At 46.0% G+C, this 18,084-nt stretch overlaps 1 protein-coding gene across 1 annotated transcript in view; it reads left to right on the top strand.

Annotated features, from left to right (window-relative positions):
* The first annotated feature begins 5,059 nt into the window (after positions 1 to 5,059).
* The window catches only part of tars1 (threonyl-tRNA synthetase 1), a 28,548-nt gene continuing 15,523 nt past the window's right edge, over positions 5,060 to 18,084 (top strand). The window contains exons 1-12 of the mRNA XM_031816427.1: positions 5,060 to 5,282; positions 6,460 to 6,531; positions 7,315 to 7,505; positions 10,943 to 11,066; positions 12,064 to 12,185; positions 12,622 to 12,739; positions 13,156 to 13,220; positions 13,309 to 13,387; positions 14,961 to 15,107; positions 16,508 to 16,606; positions 17,091 to 17,257; positions 17,484 to 17,646. Coding sequence (XP_031672287.1) covers positions 5,223 to 5,282; positions 6,460 to 6,531; positions 7,315 to 7,505; positions 10,943 to 11,066; positions 12,064 to 12,185; positions 12,622 to 12,739; positions 13,156 to 13,220; positions 13,309 to 13,387; positions 14,961 to 15,107; positions 16,508 to 16,606; positions 17,091 to 17,257; positions 17,484 to 17,646 — 1,407 coding nt within the window. The 5' untranslated portion in view covers positions 5,060 to 5,222. The remainder of the gene's footprint in view (positions 5,283 to 6,459; positions 6,532 to 7,314; positions 7,506 to 10,942; positions 11,067 to 12,063; positions 12,186 to 12,621; positions 12,740 to 13,155; positions 13,221 to 13,308; positions 13,388 to 14,960; positions 15,108 to 16,507; positions 16,607 to 17,090; positions 17,258 to 17,483; positions 17,647 to 18,084) is intronic.

Genomic DNA, 18,084 nt, shown 5'->3' with positions numbered 1-18,084 from the left:
ACACTGAATCCTAGACAGCCCTAGGGGACAGAACACTGAATCCTAGACAGCCCTAGGGGACAGAACACTGTGAATCCTAGACAGCCCTAGAGGACAGAAGGCTATGAATCCTAGACAGCCCTAGGGGACAGAACACTATGAATCCTAGACAGCCCTAGGGGACAGAACACTGAATCCTAGACAGCCCTAGGGGACAGAACACTATGAATCCTAGACAGCCCTAGAGGACAGAAGGCTATGAATCCTAGACAGCCCTAGGGGACAGAACACTGAATCCTAGACAGCCCTAGGGGACAGAACACTGAATCCTAGACAGCCCTAGGGGACAGAACACTATGAATCCTAGACAGCCCTAGAGCACAGAAGGCTATGAATCCTAGACAGCCCTAGGGGACAGAACACTGAATCCTAGACAGCCCTAGGGGACAGAACACTATGAATCCTAGACAGCCCTAGGGGACAGAACACTATGAATCCTAGACAGCCCTAGGGGACAGAACACTATGAATCCTAGACAGCCCTAGAGGACAGAAGAAGTGACAGAACACTGAATCCTAGACAGCCCTAGGGGACAGAACACTATGAATCCTAGACAGCCCTAGGGGACAGAACACTGAATCCTAGACAGCCCTAGGGGACAGAACACTATGAATCCTAGACAGCCCTAGAGGACAGAAGAAGTGACAGAACACTATGAATCCTAGACAGCCCTAGGGGACAGAACACTATGAATCCTAGACAGCCCTAGAGGACAGAAGAAGTGACAGAACACTATGAATCCTAGACAGCCCTAGGGGACAGAACACTATGAATCCTAGACAGCCCTAGAGGACAGAAGAAGTGACAGAACACTATGAATCCTAGACAGCCCTAGGGGACAGAACACTATGAATCCTAGACAGCCCTAGGGGACAGAAGAAGTGACAGAACACTATGAATCCTAGACAGCCCTAGGGGACAGAACACTATGAATCCTAGACAGCCCTAGGGGACAGAACACTATGAATCCTAGACAGCCCTAGAGGACAGAACACTATGAATCCTAGACAGCCCTAGAGGACAGAACACTATGAATCCTAGACAGCCCTAGGGGACAGAACACTATGAATCCTAGACAGCCCTAGAGGACAGAACACTATGAATCCTAGACAGCCCTAGGGGACAGAACACTATGAATCCTAGACAGCCCTAGGGGACAGAACACTATGAATCCTAGACAGCCCTAGGGGACAGAACACTATGAATCCTAGACAGCCCTAGAGGACAGAACACTATGAATCCTAGACAGCCCTAGAGAACAGAAGAAGTGACAGAACACTATGAATCCTAGACAGCCCTAGGGGACAGAACACTATGAATCCTAGACAGCCCTAGGGGACAGAAGAAGTGACAGAAGACTATCAAAGTTCTGAATCTTTTTCTTTTTTGTACATTTAATTATATATATTTAACTACTCAAGTCAGTTAAGAACAAATTCTTATTTACAATGACAGCCTACACCGGCCAAAGCCGGACGACGCTGGGCCAATTGTGCGCCGCCCTATGGGACTCCCAATCACAGCCAGTTGTGATACAGCCTGGATCTTGAGTGTGGATGTTACAGAAAGTCATTATTTGTACAAAGTTCTCTGACGCTAGTTAGCACGGTCTCGCTCTGAGACAGCACGGTGGTGGAAACCATGATAATAGTACCTGAATGATGTCTCCAGTGGCTTGGAAGGGCAGTGTCACGCTCTGACCTGAGATATCTCTGTTTTCTTGATATTTAGGGATCATATTTAGGTAGCCATTTCCCTTTGGTGTTTGTGGGACCTTGTCTATGTGTAGTTGCCTGGCAGCACTCGTTTGTATAGCTTCACGTTTTGTTAGTTTGTTCAGTGTTCATTCTTTAATAAATAAGAATGTACGCATACCACGCTGTGCCTTGGTCCGATCCTTATTACAAACGTGACAGAAGATCCCACCACGAAAGGACCAAGCAGCATGTTCAAGAGGAGCGGACATCCTGGGCTCGGGAGGAGGTAATGGCAGGGGACAAGACCCTGCCATGGAAGCAGGTGGAGATAGGGCAGGAGGAACTGCGACGATACGAGGGGACACTGCGTCGTACCTTTTACTATCCTTAAATTGAAGACTTCGTTTTTATCAAAGATTCTCTGTAATTAGTATTATGCGATTAAACTGAATAATCATGTAACTGTAATTAACTAGGAAGTCGGGGCACCAAGGAAAATATTCAGATTACAAAGTTATAATTTCCTAATAACTTTTCAGATATCTGATCAATTAGTCCTGTCGTGGAAATTTCCTGTATTTACCAAATCATGAGAGCAAACCACACACAAGTCAGAGTTAGTTATCCAAAAGTCCATCTTTAATTATATGAGCTCCATCACAACCCTGTGACTCCCAGATCAATTCAGTGTCTATAAATGAATTCTCTGAGAGTCCCTTACACATTGCAACTGAGATCCTTTATAGCAAAGACACACATAGCCAGACAGCATTGGCCATAATTTATCGTTCAGCTTTGTCTCCTAAACTATAAAATTTGTCTCCTATATCAACAGGCATATATCAAATCCACCCTATCTTGACAAGATCACAGAGGCACATTGACTGGCACACAGACATTGTGGAGCCAAGAGATACACGCTTGACCTCTCTCCGGCCCAAGTAACTTAGTCTTGACGTAGAACAGATACTGCAACCCCACCACAGTATTATACAAAAATAAACATTCTGATGAGAAGTAACTTACAAACATATGATGAATATAAAACATCTTACCTATGTTACCAACTAATTCTGATTATTCCCCAACAGCCCCCCCCCCCCCCCCCCCCCCGCAAACCTGAACCTATAGGGGAGGGTCTGGGTGGGCATCTATCTGGTTCTGGACACAGCCCCCCCCTCTTTACGCTGATCCCTCTGCCTTTGTAGAAGCGGACCAGGGACCCTCGCCGTAGGCCCCGAACCGGGGAACGTTCCCATGGACGATATATTATCTCCAATGTAAGACATGTACTGGAAACAATAGAATACTGTGAAATATCTGGGATAAAATAATATAGGACGAAACACACATCACAACGAGAGACAACACAACACTACATAAAGAGACACCTAAGACGACAACATAGCACGGCAGCAACACATGACAACACATGGTAGTGGCACACAACAGGGTACAAACATTATTGGGCACAGACAACAGCACAAAGGGCAAGAAGGTAGACAACAATAAATCACGCAACGCAGCCACAACTGTCAGTAAGAGTGTCCATGATTGAGTCTTTGAATGAAGAGATTGAGATAAAACTGTCCAGTTTGAGTGTTTGTTGCAGCTCGTTCCAGTCGCTAGCTGCAGCGAACTGAAAAGAGGTGCGACCTAGGGATGTGTGTGCTTTGGGAACATTTAACAGAAAGTGACTGGCAGAACGAGTGTTGTATGTGGAGGATGACGGCTTCAGTAGGCATCTCAGATGGGGGGAGTGAGGCCTAAGACGGTTTTATAAATAAGCATCAACCAGTGGGTCTTGCGACGGGTATACAGAGATGACCAGTTTACAGAAGAGTATAGAGTGCAGTGATGTGTCCTATAAGGAGCATTGGTGGCAAATCTGATGGCCGAATGGTAAAGACCATCTTGCCGCTCGAGAGCATCCTTACCTGCCGATCTATAAATTACGTCTCCGTAATCTAGCATGGGTAGGATGGTCATCTGAATCAGGGTTAGTTTGTCAGCTGGGGTGAAAGAGGAGCGATTATGATAGAGGAAAGCAAGTCTAGATTTAACTTTAGCCTGCAGCTTGGATATGTGCTGAGAGAAGGACAGTGTACCATCTAGCCATACTCCCAAGCACTTGCCTAGTTAAAGAAAGGTTAAATAAAAATGGTCTGTTCAGCTGTCTGACCCAGTGGGTGAATAAACTTGGTTTCAAATCAAATGTATTTATAAAGCCCTTCTTACATCAGCTGACATCTCAAAGTGCTGTACAGAAACCCAGCCTAAAACCCCAAACAGCAAGCAATGCAGGTGTAGAAGCACGGTCGCTAGGAAAAACTCCCTAGAAAGGCCAAAACCTAGGAAGAAACCTAGAGAGGAACCAGGCTATGAGGGGTGGCCAGTCCTCTTCTGGCTGTGCCGGGTGGAGATTATAACAGAACATGGTCAAGATGTTCAAATGTTCATAAATCACAGTGAACAGGTCAGGGTTCCATAGCCGCAGGCAGAACAGTTGAAACTGTAGCAGCAGCACGGCCAGGTAAACTGGGGACAACAAGGAGTCATCCTGCCAGGTAGTCCTGAGGCATGGTCGTAGGGCTCAGGTCCTCCGGGAGGGAGAAAGAAAGAGAATTAGAGAGCATACTTACACATTCACACAGGACACCGGATAAGACAGGAGAAGTACTCCAGATATAACAAACTGACCCTAGCCCCCCGACACATAAACTACTGCAGCATAAATACTGGAGGCTGAGACAGGAGCGTCAGGAGACGCTGTGGCCCCATCCGAGGACACCCCCGGACAGGGCCAAACAGGCAGGATATAACCCCACCCACTTTTCCAAAGCACAGCCCCCACACCACTAGCGGGATATCTTCAACCATCCACTTACCATCCTGAGACAAGGCCGAGTATAGCCCACAAAGATCTCCGCCACGGCACAATCCAGGGGGGAGGGGGGGGCGCCAACCCAGACAGGAAGACCATGCCAGTAACACACCCCTCCTAGGGACGGCATTCAAATTTCTTCTGAAATTTGTGAATCATGTTATACGGATTATTTTTTTAATTCTCCCCACCACAGCATAATATTACTGCAACCACAAACTGTTTCCATTAGTTACCACAGCTACAAAGTAAAATGGAATTTATGGTAAAAATTCATGAATACAACAGGTTTTTTGGTCTTCATTAAAGGTTCGGTCTAGGCATAATGTTAGCAGTGTGGTTAGATTAAGAAATAGATTTTAGAGAAGCGAAATGGTAGAAATAGGCGGGGTGTTTGACTTTGTGGCTGTGGTTAACTACTGACGACAGCCACAAACCCACGACGCGAGACATAATTGGCTCAACGCTGCTGTCAATCAAATCAGCAACGATTGCATCAGTTAGTGACGCAATATCCGGGACACGATCTTGCCGGTGAGCTGGCTGAACTGATTCACTTAACACAATTGAAACAATACATTTACGGGTATAGTATTCGTATAATGGCGGAAAAGAGCATGGCGGAGCAAATGGAGGAGTTGAAAGTTGACGACGGGAAAAAGGTAGCGTGGCTAAGTCCTGTTGTATACCTTCACGCATGCAGCTGTCAGCATTGTTGACCTGAAGCTAAGCTAACTAGATAGCTAACTGTTAGCTTGCTATCATATGTATGAGTAAAGCAAGGGCTTTTCTCCTCAATATATAATCACGGCTTTTCAAATAATATTCCTTGTCTTAAACATTCCAGTTAACTATTTAATACTCTTCAAATTAGCTAGCTATAGGCTTTTGATTGTAGCGTTAGTTACAGTAGCTAATAGTAGTGTACTGTCAACCGTGTGAATTAAATTTTTCTACTGTTATTGCATCGTATTCTGTATTGATGCCCTATATGCCATGTGTTCTATGTTTATTCCTTGCTCAGGACTCATTTCTGTTACACATAGCTAAGTTGTTGGACGAAGGCGTCTTGGTGAAATAAGTTTCTGATGAACTTCACTAACGACGTGGAGCCGAGACCCGGCATTGTGGTCTCCAGCTCCTACTACATCAATACTTAATATATATTATAATTACGAAATGCCCACCTTGTACCTATGTTTGTCCTCTTGTTGCGTGCCTTTTTGTTTGCTGAAACATAGTTATTCAATAAACGTTGATCAAATACCACTACCGATTGGCCTTATTGAATTAAATGAGCACATGCGCTGAGTTTCCGTTTTAGAGCAACAGCAATGAGCAAACCGGGCGGTGGTTATATTTAATTAACGGTTTAAGAAAAACTAGAGATTTATGCAAAGAAAGATACGCAACTACAAAGGACAAACATGTGCAAAGTGGACATTTCATAATTGAAATGTTTGAGTATTGACCTTTGGCTAATCGTTGTAGTCGGAGTTCGATTCCTCAAAGCCCGTTCATAATGAACGTACCTTTGGTAGAATGGCGCCTACAGTTTGAGCGCTATGTTCGTCATCCTAACTAGTCCTGTCAACAACAGTCTCAACCTTGTTTGCACAGCAGGTTTGGCTGCTCTGTGTGGCCTAGATAATGTAGTTAAATACTCTGTTTCTGTCGCACTGCTTTGCTTTATCTTGGCCAGGTCGCAGTTGTAAATGAGAACTTGTTCTCAACTGGCCTACCTGGTTAAATAAAGGTGAAATAAAAATGGGTAGTTATGACTAATGGTCAATGTTTTATTAAGGAGCTAACCACACCCATTATCTAACTTCTGTTTAGGGAGGAGGAGCCAAAGATGGAGAGAAGAAGAAGAAGAAGGTTGCAGCGGGAGACGCTGGTGGGAAGACAGAGGTAAGTGGCGGAGTAGATTGCAGTCACTTGTCTCAATCTCTTTCTGTCCGTCTCTCCTTCCTCTAGTGGTCCCCTCCCACAGTAGATTGAAGGGCTGTCTTGGTACACACAGCTGAAGACTACTCTCCTTTCCCATCTAGCTGTCTGTTCACTACTTACACTCTCTCCTTTCCCATCCAGCTGTCTGTTCACTACTTACACTCTCTCCTTTCCCATCCAGCTGTCTGTTCACTACTTACACTCTCACCTCTCTCCTTTCCCCTCCAGCTGTCTGTTCACTACTTACACTCTCACCTCTCTCCTTTCCCCTCCAGCTGTCTGTTCACTACTTACACTCTCTCACCTCTCCTTTCCCATCTAGCTGTCTGTTCACTACTTACACTCTCACCTCTCTCCTTTCCCATCTAGCTGTCTGTTCACTACTTACACTCTCTCACCTCTCTCCTTTCCCCTGCAGCTGTCTGTTCACTACTTACACTCTCACCTCTCTCCTTTCCCATCTAGCTGTCTGTTCACTACTTACACTCTCTCACCTCTCCTTTCCCATCTAGCTGTCTGTTCATTACTTAGCTCTCACCTCTCTCCTTTCCCATCTAGCTGTCTGTTCACTACTTAGCTCTCACCTCTCTCCTTTCCCATCTAGCTGTCTGTTCACTACTTACACTCTCTCCACCCCCCCTGTCCATTCTCACTCTTCCCCCTCTATCTGTCCACTCCTCTCCTGTGGATAGTGGAGCATCTCTCTCTGTTCACCAGACTCACTCTTCATTCTTCCCCCTCTAGCTGTCCCCTCCTCCCGGGTACATGGAGGAGCGTCTGTCCCTGTACACTAAACTGAAGGAGGAGCATGATGCTCTGATGGCAGAGAGGGCAGAGAAGGACAGTAAATCCATCAAGGTGACTCTGCCAGATGGGAAGGTGGTGGAGGCTGAGTCCTGGAAGACCACACCCTACCAGGTGGCTGCTGGCATCAGGTGAGACAGTCCCCTTACCTACCTTAACCCTACCATTGGGCAGGGCTATGTGGCCTAAAAATTATATCTTGATTTTTTTACAAACCTATGGGCTGTTTTTGATACATCTCGATTTTTGAAAAGTTCTCTAAATACATTTTGTTGCACAATTTAAAGATCAAGACATTGCATTTCAAATAGTCACAAATAATCCAATGAATGGAGCGCTTGTTTTCATACCTAGTATAAATATAAGCTTTCCACAACAATTTTATCAAAATAGTTTACCTGTATTTTTGCAATCATTGGTCTGGTTTTCAAGTCTATATCAAAATGCCCTTTTTTGATACAAATTTAACCAGATCCATGCACATCCACTGATTCTCTTGGTTCAAACCTCAACTGCATAAAGCGAGTTGAAACGGCTTGCTGTCAGAGAGGAAGAAGTGATATTTAATATCTTCGTGAGTGGCAGGAGGAGGGGCTTGGGGTCTGTCTGTGAGTGGCAGGAGGAGGGGCTTGGGGGTCTGTCTGTGAGTGGCAGGAGGAGGGGCTTGGGGGTCTGTCTGTGAGTGGCAGGAGGAGGGGCTTGGGGGTCTGTCTGTGAGTGGCAGGAGGAGGGGCTTGGGGGTCTGTCTGTGAGTGGCAGGAGGAGGGGCTTGGGGGTCTGTCTGTGAGTGGCAGGAGGAGGGGCTTGGGGGTCTGTCTGTGAGTGGCAGGAGGAGGGGCTTGGGCGTCTGTCTGTGAGTGGCAGGAGGAGGGGCTTGGGGGTCTGTCTGTGAGTGGCAGGAGGAGGGGCTTGGGGGGTCTGTCTGTGAGAGGCAGGAGGAGGGGCTTGGGGGGTCTGTCTGTGAGTGGCAGGAGGAGGGGCTTGGGGGGGTCTGTCTGTGAGTGGCAGGAGGAGGGGCTTGGGGGGGTCTGTCTGTGAGTGGCAGGAGGAGGGGCTTGGGGGGTCTGTCTGTGAGTGGCAGGAGGAGGGGCTTGGGGGGTCTGTCTGTGAGTGGCAGGAGGAGGGGCTTGGGGGGTCTGTCTGTGAGTGGCAGGAGGAGGGGCCTTGGGGGGTCTGTCTGTGAGTGGCAGGAGGAGGGGCTTGGGGGGGTCTGTCTGTGAGTGGCAGGAGGAGGGGCTTGGGGGGTCTGTCTGTGAGTGGCAGGAGGAGGGGCTTGGGGGGTCTGTCTGTGTGGCAGGGGGAGCCAAGGTGACGAGAACAAAAAAATTCAACTTGATTCTTACAATACAGGTATTTGGAACATCCTGCTAAAACATTTTAATGAATGAATGTGTTTTAATAAAATCAGCTATATGCACTGAGCTTGTCTAATGCTTTAAGCACACTGTTTGATGAAATAATCTTTCACCTGCTGGCCTTCGCCGATTCTGTTAAGCTCCTGAAGTTGCCGGCAACAGGCTACACCCAGGGTCTGCAACCTTTTAAATGTGGAGTGCCAATTTACAATTGTGTGTTTTTTTTAATTTATTTTTTTACTTTTATTTAACCAGGTAGGCTAGTTGAGAACACCTTTATTTAACCAGGTAGGCTAGTTGAGAACACCTTTATTTAACCAGGTAGGCTGGTTGAGAACACCTTTATTTAACCAGGTAGGCTAGTTGAGAACACCTTTATTTAACCAGGTAGGCTAGTTGAGAACACCTTTATTTAACCAGGTAGGCTAGTTGAGAACACCTTTATTTAACCAGGTAGGCTAGTTGAGAACAAGTTCTCATTTACACCTGAGACCTGGCCAAGATAAAGCAAAGCAGTGCGACACAAACAACACAGAGTTACACATGGAATAAACAAGCGTACAGTCTAACACAATAGAACAGTCTATATACAGTGTGTGCAATTGGAGTGAGGAGGTAAGTCAATAAATAGAGCAAAGTAATTACAATTTAGCAGATTAACACTGGAGTGATAGATGAGCAGATGATGTGTGAGTAGTGATACTGGTGTGCAAAAGAGCAGCAAAGTAAATAAGAACAATATGAGGATGAGGTAGGTAGATTGGGTGGGCTATTTACAGATGGGCTATGTACAGCTGCAGCGATCGGTTAGCTGCTCAGATAGCTGATGTTGAAAGTTAGTGAAGGGAAATGTAAGTACATTAAATGAAACTTGCAGCATTGTACCAACTGTTCTGGCCTCTCGGGCACCAGTGAGCTCTGGACAGAAACGGCTGTATTTCCACAAGGGATAACAAATGAATCGGGCATTTTATGAGCCTCGACGGTATCGGTGGTTATCAAAATTGGAGAGAGCTCGAGAATTTTTTTTTTTTAAACTTCATTGAGTAACTATTGTCATTCGATGTAAAAAATAAAATGTAAAAAAATAGTTTTTACTTAATTTGAGGTGAAGAATACAATACAGTTCATTAGTGGTGGTGAGTATTTGATTGTCTTAACTATCAGACATTCCAAATGGACACATTTCTACATTTGCGCGCAGGCCAGGTAGCCTGCTTCTATCCGTAATCTGTTACGCGACATTACTCAACATACTTTATTACCCAACATGACTCATTTGCATATTTTGTTTAAACCCCAGAAATTTGCAAAGTTGTTGATAATAGAAAAATGATGTTTGTCTACATTCAACTGGTAAAAGTTTATTTTGATATTGTGAACATTCTTTAGGGTGTGGTGACTGGCCTGGTATCCTATTCAGTAGGATGGGCGGTACCCAGAAGTTTGTGTGGTGACTGGCCTGGTATCCTATTCAGTAGGATGGGCGGTACCCAGAAGTTTGTGTGGTGACTGGCCTGGTATCCTATTCAGTAGGATGGGCGGTACCCAGAAGTTTGTGTGGTGACTGGCCTGGTATCCTATTCAGTAGGATGGGCGGTACCCAGAAGTTTGTGTGGTGACTGGCCTGGTATCCTATTCAGTAGGATGGGCGGTACACAGAAGTTTGTGTGGTGACTGGCAAGAGCAGGAAGAGCAGCATGTGTACACAGAGCCCAAGCCCCAGGCGCAATTTAGATTTCGGCCACTAGATGGCAGCAGTGCATGTGCAAAGTTTTAGACTGATCCAATGAACCACTGCATTTCTGTTCAAACTGTTGTATCAAGACTGCCCAAATGTGCCTAATTGGTTTATTAATACATTTTCAAGTTCATAACTGTGCACTCTTCTCAAATAATAGCATGGTATTATTTCACTAGATTAACAAGAATTTAAGCTTTCTGCTAATATCAGATATGTCTATGTCCTGGGAAATGTTCTTGTTACTTACACCCTCATGCTAATCACATTAGCCTACGTTAGCTCAACCGTCCCGTGGGGTACCCACCGATCCTGAAGAAACGCTAAGCTATCCCTGTATTCTAATGATGACTCTGTAATAACACAGCTATCCCTATATTTAGCCTCTTGCAGACAACCTGGACAGGCCTCTATTATAACAGATTAATTTGAATAGTTATAACTTTATAATGTGTGTGTCTCACTCTCATAGTCAGGGTCTAGCTGACGCCACCGTGATAGCTAAGGTGAACAGCTCTGTGTGGGACCTGGACCGACCTCTAGAGGAGAACTGCAGTCTGCAGCTACTCAAGTTTGATGATGACGAGGCTAAAGCTGTAAGTACAACCTCCAGGTCTTTTAAAGACTTACAGGGACAGTTTAATCTATGTCTGGGAAACTGGCCTTATAAGTCTGTAAAATAATGCTATTTGGATTTAACCTTCTAGATAAAGACACTAATTTAGCTAACCTAGCTAGTGATTTTTAACTGTGAGATTATAAAAAGTAGTTAGTTAGAGCCAAGTTTGTTCATTGGCAAATAATAACTGTTTTAAGTCCTTCACAGTGGAACTTTGAAACCAAATGATCTTCCCCCACCATCCTCTCCACTCTCTTTCCCCCCCACCATCCTCTCCACTCTCTTTCCCCCCACCATCCTCCCCACTCTCTTTCCCCCCGCCATCCTCCCCACTCTCTTTCCCCCCCGCCATCCTCCCCACTCTCTTTCCCCCCCGCCATCCTCCCCACTCTCTTTCCCCCCCGCCATCCTCCCCACTCTCTTTCACCCCGCCATCCTCCCCACTCTCTTTCACCCCGCCATCCTCCCCACTCTCTTTCACCCCGCCATCCTCCCCACTCTCTTTCCCCCCGCCATCCTCCCCACTCTCTTTCCCCCCACCATCCTCCCCACTCTCTTTCCCCCCACCATCCTCCCCACTCTCTTTCCCCCCCGCCATCCTCCCCACTCTCTTTCCCCCCGCCATCCTCCCCACTCTCTTTCCCCCCGCCATCCTCCCCACTCTCTTTCACCCCGCCATCCTCCCCACTCTCTTTCCCCCCGCCATCCTCCCCACTCTCTTTCCCCCCGCCATCCTCCCCACTCTCTTTCCCCCCCCGCCATCCTCTCCACTCTCTTTCCCCCCCGCCATCCTCCCCACTCTCTTTCCCCCCGCCATCCTCCCCCACTCTCTTTCACCCCGCCATCCTCCCCACTCTCTTTCCCCCCTGCCATCCTCCCCACTCTCTTTCCCCCCGCCATCCTCCCACTCTCTTTCCCCCCCGCCATCCTCCCCACTCTCTTTTCCCCCGCCATCCTTTCCTCCTCTTCGTCAGGTGTACTGGCACTCCAGTGCCCACATAATGGGTGAGGCAATGGAGAGGGTCTATGGAGGCTGCTTGTGTTACGGTCCACCAATCGAGAACGGCTTCTACTACGACATGTTCCTGGACCAAGAGTGAGTAACGCCTCGTCTCATTGGCCAGTTTCAGCTGGATAAAGACTTGTCTAGCTGGCTGACAGGGAATGAGTAGAAAGCGTCAGCGCATCAGGAAGAATGTTCCAGTGTTTAGATGACTGTATGTTCATCCAATCCCAATGTACTTTCATCATCTAAGTTGACAGTGTTTGGGTCAATTCAGGATTCTCAATTAATAGAAAACCAATTCCTAGAAATCCAATTTAAATGTAGCTTCCTGAATTGACGGAACTGACTCTTCACTCAGGTTATGTTGATGCCAGTTGCCAGTTAACGAACTCTGGGGACGGAAGCCCCCAAGTCTACCACTAGTTCTCTCTGCCAGCCAGCACTCCTTTTCTTCCATCCCTGTACTCACTCAGTCTCTTCCTCTGCTGACTCCTTCCCCACCTCCTCCACTCTTCCACCTCTCCAGGGGGGTGTCCAGTAATGACTTCCCCTGCTTGGAGAACTTGTGTAAGAAGATCATCAAGGAGAAGCAGCCCTTTGAGAGGCTGGAGATCAAGAAGGAGACTCTCCTGGAGATGTTCAAGGTAGATCTCTCTCTCACTCAAAGGGCTTTATTGGGAAACATGTTTACATTTCCCAAGCCAGTGAACTAGAAAATAAACAATACTGTTTAAAAGTAAACATTACACTCACAAAAGTTACAAAGAAGGAAGACATTTCAAATGTCATATATGCGAATGGTTAAAAGGGAAAATGAATAAACATAAATATGGGTTGTATTTACAATGGTGTTTGTTCTTCACTGGTTGCCCTTTTCTCATGGCAACAGGTCACAACTAAATAAATAATTTTGCTTTGCAATATTCTGTCCTCTCTCTTCCTGTCTGGTTTCTTGGTCTCTCTCTCTCTGTCCTCTCTTCATGTCTGGTCTCTCTGTCATATGTAGTGTGATGTATTTCTGCTGTTCCACGACTGATCTGAACATCTCTCTCCTCTGCAGTACAACAAATTTAAGTGCCGGATCCTGAATGAGAAGGTGACCACCCCAACCACTACTGTGTACAGGTGAGCTGCATCCCGACCCGGTCGTTCTGGAATGGGTGTTTGGGCCGATCCAGATTCCCTGTGTATTTATCCTGTCTGTGCTGACTAGGTGTGGTCCGCTGATTGACCTGTGCCGAGGACCCCATGTCCGACACACTGGAAAGATCAAGGCCCTGAAGATCCACAAGGTAACGCACACTTCTGTTTTTGTCTCCATTATGTTTTTATTCTTCTATTTAGTTTCTTTTGAAGGATCTTTAATTATCTTGATGGTTCTCTGAAGTCGTCCCAGTTTTACATGTCCTACCACTCTAAGGTTTCCATGACCACATTTACAATCCAACATCCCGGTATTATTCGGGATTGTTGTCTCATATAAACATATCCTGTTTTACAATAACCTGAATCGGCTCCTTTCCCAGTTATGAGAGTGCTGAAAAAGATGCCTGGGATATGCTGATCTTAGACTGGATACCTTGACGTGTTTTATCCCATCTCCTGTTTGTTGTGGTCTCCCAGGCTCAGTTGATATCACCTTTTGAAGTTCAGGTTTCCTTCAACCAGATTTAAACTGCATGATTTCCCTAGTTGTAGTGGAGCACCATGCCATCAAGTTTACTGCGTTTCTACCGTCATTTCTCCCAGAATTAATTTTAGACACTAAAAGATCCCTTATTAACCTCTTGTTACTACCATCCCGGATCCGGGAGCGTAATCATCAACTGACACTAATTAGCATAACGCAAGGGACATAAATATTCATGAAATCGCAAGTGAAATATAGTGAAACACAGCTTAGCCTTTTGTTATCACCCTGTCATCTCAGATTTTGAAATTATGCTTTACAGCCAAAGCAAGACAAGCTTTTTTGTACGTTTGATAGCCTAGCATAGCATTATGACTAGCTAGCAGCAGGCAACCTGGTAACAAATCAGTTTATCGATAGCCTAGCATAGCATTATGACTAGCTAGCACCAGGCAACTTCATCAGAAAAGCAATCAAATTAAATCGTTTACCTTTGAGCTTCGGATATTTTCACTCAAGACTCCCAGTTAGATAGCAAATGTTCCTTTTTTCCAAACAACACTCTGAGAGACTCCAGCTGACCACTGACGCAATGTTGACGTTCAGGCTCATTTTTTTCAAAATTAAAGCCTGAAACTATGTATTGTGACACTAGACACATTAGGGAAGCCATAGAAAAAGGAATCTGGTTGATATCTCATTCACTGCTCAATAGGAACGCATAGGAACGCAGGGGTCTCTAAATAAGAGTCCATTCCTGTTTGGATTTTTCTCAGGCTTTCGCCTGCAATATCAGTTATACTCACAAACAATATTTTTACAGTTTTGTAAACTTTAGTGTTTTCTATTCTAAGCTGTCAATTATATGCATATTCTAGCATCTTGTCCTGACAAAATAGCCGTTTACTTTGGGGGCGTTATTTTTCCAAAAATGTGAACCTAGATTCAACAGGTTGTTGAACAAACAAATATCCTTTTTCCATCACAGCTGTCAATTTAGTTTTATTTACTTGGTATTGACTTGCATAAAAACTGTGGATGGAAACGTGGTTGGTATTTCACTTTCAAAATATTCATCCAAGATGAACTGAAATACTATCAGAAATATGTTGATTGTTTTTACAGCTTTTAAGTTCCTTAAAACCAAGTTGTGCACATAATCTCTACCTACTGGGAGGGCAAGGCTGACATGGAGCCTGTTTTAAACTCTTCTAGTCTGCTTCTCTAACCTCCAGAACTCCTCTACCTACTGGGAGGGTAAGGCTGACATGGAGACTCTTCAGAGGATCTACGGCATCTCCTTCCCTGATCCTAAGATGCTAAAGGAGTGGGAACGCTTCCAGGAGGAGGCCAAGAACAGGGACCACCGCAAACTGGGACGGGTACGGGACTGTTATTCAAATCACTCAAATGGTATTTGTCAAATGCTTTATAAACAACAGGTGTAGATGAACAGTGAAATGCTTACTTACAGACCCTTCCCAAGAATGTAATTAAGATGATAACACAAGGAATAAATGCACAATGGGTATCAATAACGTAGTTATATACAGGGAGTACCAGGTAATAACGTGGTTATATACAGGGAGTACCAGGTAATAACGTGGTTATATACAGGGAGTACCAGGTAATAATGTGGTTATATACAGGGAGTACCTGGTAATAACGTGGTTATATACAGGGAGTACCGGGTAATAACGTGGTTAGATACAGGGAGTACCGGGTAATAACGTGGTTAGATACAGGGAGTACCGGGTAATAACGTGGTTAGATACAGGGAGTACCGGGTAATAACGTGGTTAGATACAGGGAGTACCGGGTAATAACGTGGTTAGATACAGGGAGTACCGGGTAATAACGTGGTTAGATACAGGGAGTACCGGGTAATAACGTGGTTAGATACAGGGAGTACCGGGTAATAACGTGGTTAGATACAGGGAGTACCGGGTAATAACGTGGTTAGATACAGGGAGTACCGGGTAATAACGTGGTTAGATACAGGGAGTACCGGGTAATAACGTGGTTAGATACAGGGAGTACCGGGTGATAACGTGGTTATATACAGGGAGTACCGGGTGATAACGTGGCTATATACAGGGAGTACCAGTCAGCACCTACTAATTCAATGGTTATTTGGCAAAAGGTGGCTACTTATATATTTTGATTTGTTGTTTCATAGTTTTGGTCTTTACTTTTATTCTACAATGTAGAAAATAGTTAAAAATAAAAACCCTTGAATGAGTAGGTGTCCAAACGTTTGACAGGTACGGTATGGGTAGAGGTGAAGTGACTAGATGACAGGAAAGATGATAAACAGTACCAACTGTGTTCGTGAAAAGGGGGGTCAATACACATAGTCCTGGTAGTCTTTTGGGTTACTACTTAACTAACCATTTAGCAGGCCTGGTGATAGAAGCTGGTCAGGGTCCTGTTGGTTCCAGACTTGCTACATCGGCACTGCTTGCCGTGTGGTAGCAGAGAAAACGGTCTTGACTTGGGTGACTGGAGCCTTTGACAGTTTTGGGGGGGCCTTCCTCTGACACCGCCTGGTATTCATTTATTGACCTGCTCCACTACAGTCGATCAATCAAATGTTATTTATACAGCAGTTTTTACAGAAACATTGTGGAAATATTGTCTGGGAACAGCAGGACATTACTGGGTCCTCTGTCTTTAGAGGGGTAGGGGGGAACTGATCAGTGACGTGGTGCAGATGTCCTCCTGGTTAGTATCTGCTGTAGGGTAACACTGATCATTCAACTCTCTCTGCTCTCTCCTACAGGAACAGGATCTGTTCTTCTTCCATGATCTGTCTCCAGGCAGTTGTTTCTTCCTGCCTAAAGGATCCTACATCTACAACAGTCTGGTGGACTTTATCAGGGTGAGTAGTCATTGCCATAAGATGGGCAGCCCCTGTAGAATGGGAACTCTGTCTGTTCTATGTCTGATAGCCCTAGAGTGAGCGCTGTAATTATATCTCTATAGGTACGGTATCTCTCCCTATGGGTTAGTATATATCTAACCCTATAGAGAACTGTGAGGCTTCCAGGCGGTGGTAACAGTACCTTTGGACCAGGGCTATTTAACTGGTGGCCAGATGCAGTACCTTTGGACCTATTGGAGTGGAGGCTGTTATAGCAGCAAAGGGGGGACCAACTCCATATTAATGACTTAGCAGAAGAGTGGAGGCCTGTTATAGCAGCAAAGGGGGGACCAACTCCATATTAATGACTTCCCAGAAGAGTGGAGACTGTTATAGCAGCAAAGGGGGGACCAACTCCATATTAATGTCCTTGATTTTGGAATAAGATGTTGGACTAGCAGGTGTCCACATGCGTTTAGTCATGTAGTGTCTCTGTCTCTAGTCTGAGTACCGTAAGCGAGGCTTCCAGGAGGTGGTAACCCCTAACATCTATAACAGTAAGCTGTGGCAGACATCAGGCCACTGGCAGCACTACAGCGACAACATGTTCTCCTTCGAAGTGGAGAAGGAGGTGTTCGCCCTCAAACCTATGAACTGCCCGGGACATTGGTGAGTACAGCTTTAGGGCTTTTCATACTACTGAGCTACTGGTGAGTTATGCTGTACTGAGCTGGCCTGGTTACCCATAATTACCCTGGTTATGCATAATTACCCTGGTTACCAATCTATTTAGAAGAAGAATAAGCGCCAGCACAGTTTGGTTCAGGTTCGCCCTGTCTTTCTCTCTCACGGTGACTCTTCCCCCCCCCCCCCCCCCCCCCCCCCCCATTTCTAGTCTGATGTTTGACCACCGACCGCGGTCCTGGAGGGAGCTGCCTCTGCGAATGGCTGACTTCGGCGTGCTGCATCGTAACGAGCTGTCTGGCGCTCTGACTGGGCTGACCCGTGTACGACGCTTCCAGCAGGACGATGCCCACATCTTCTGCACCATGGACCAGGTAAGCATTATGGGGACTGGGCCAGGTAAGCATTATGGGGACTGGGCCAGGTAAGCATTATGGGGACTGGGCCAGGTAGGCATTATGGGGACTGGGCCAGGTAGGCATTATGGGGACTGGGCCAGGTAGGCATTATGGGGACTGGGCCAGGTAGGCATTATGGGGACTGGGCCAGGTAGGCATTATGGGGACTGGGCCAGGTAGGCATTATGGGGACTGGGCCAGGTAGGCATTATGGGGACTGGGCCAGGTAAGCGAAGGGAGTATGATACATCGTAAAACATCCCCCCCAATCACTTGTGGAGCAGTCAGACTGACCTTAACCCTCCTGCGGGTCAGGCCTTAACCCTCCTGCGGGTCAGGCCTTAAACCTCCTGCGTGTCAGGCCTTAACCCTCCTGCGGGTCACTGCGGGTCAGGCCTTAACCCTCCTGCGGGT

The sequence above is a fragment of the Oncorhynchus kisutch genome, linkage group LG3, assembly GCF_002021735.2.
Source record: "Oncorhynchus kisutch isolate 150728-3 linkage group LG3, Okis_V2, whole genome shotgun sequence".
Taxonomy (NCBI): Eukaryota; Metazoa; Chordata; class Actinopteri; order Salmoniformes; family Salmonidae; genus Oncorhynchus; species Oncorhynchus kisutch.
The sequence above is the reverse complement of the archived record's forward strand: the minus strand, read 5'-3'. Positions and strand labels throughout refer to the sequence as shown.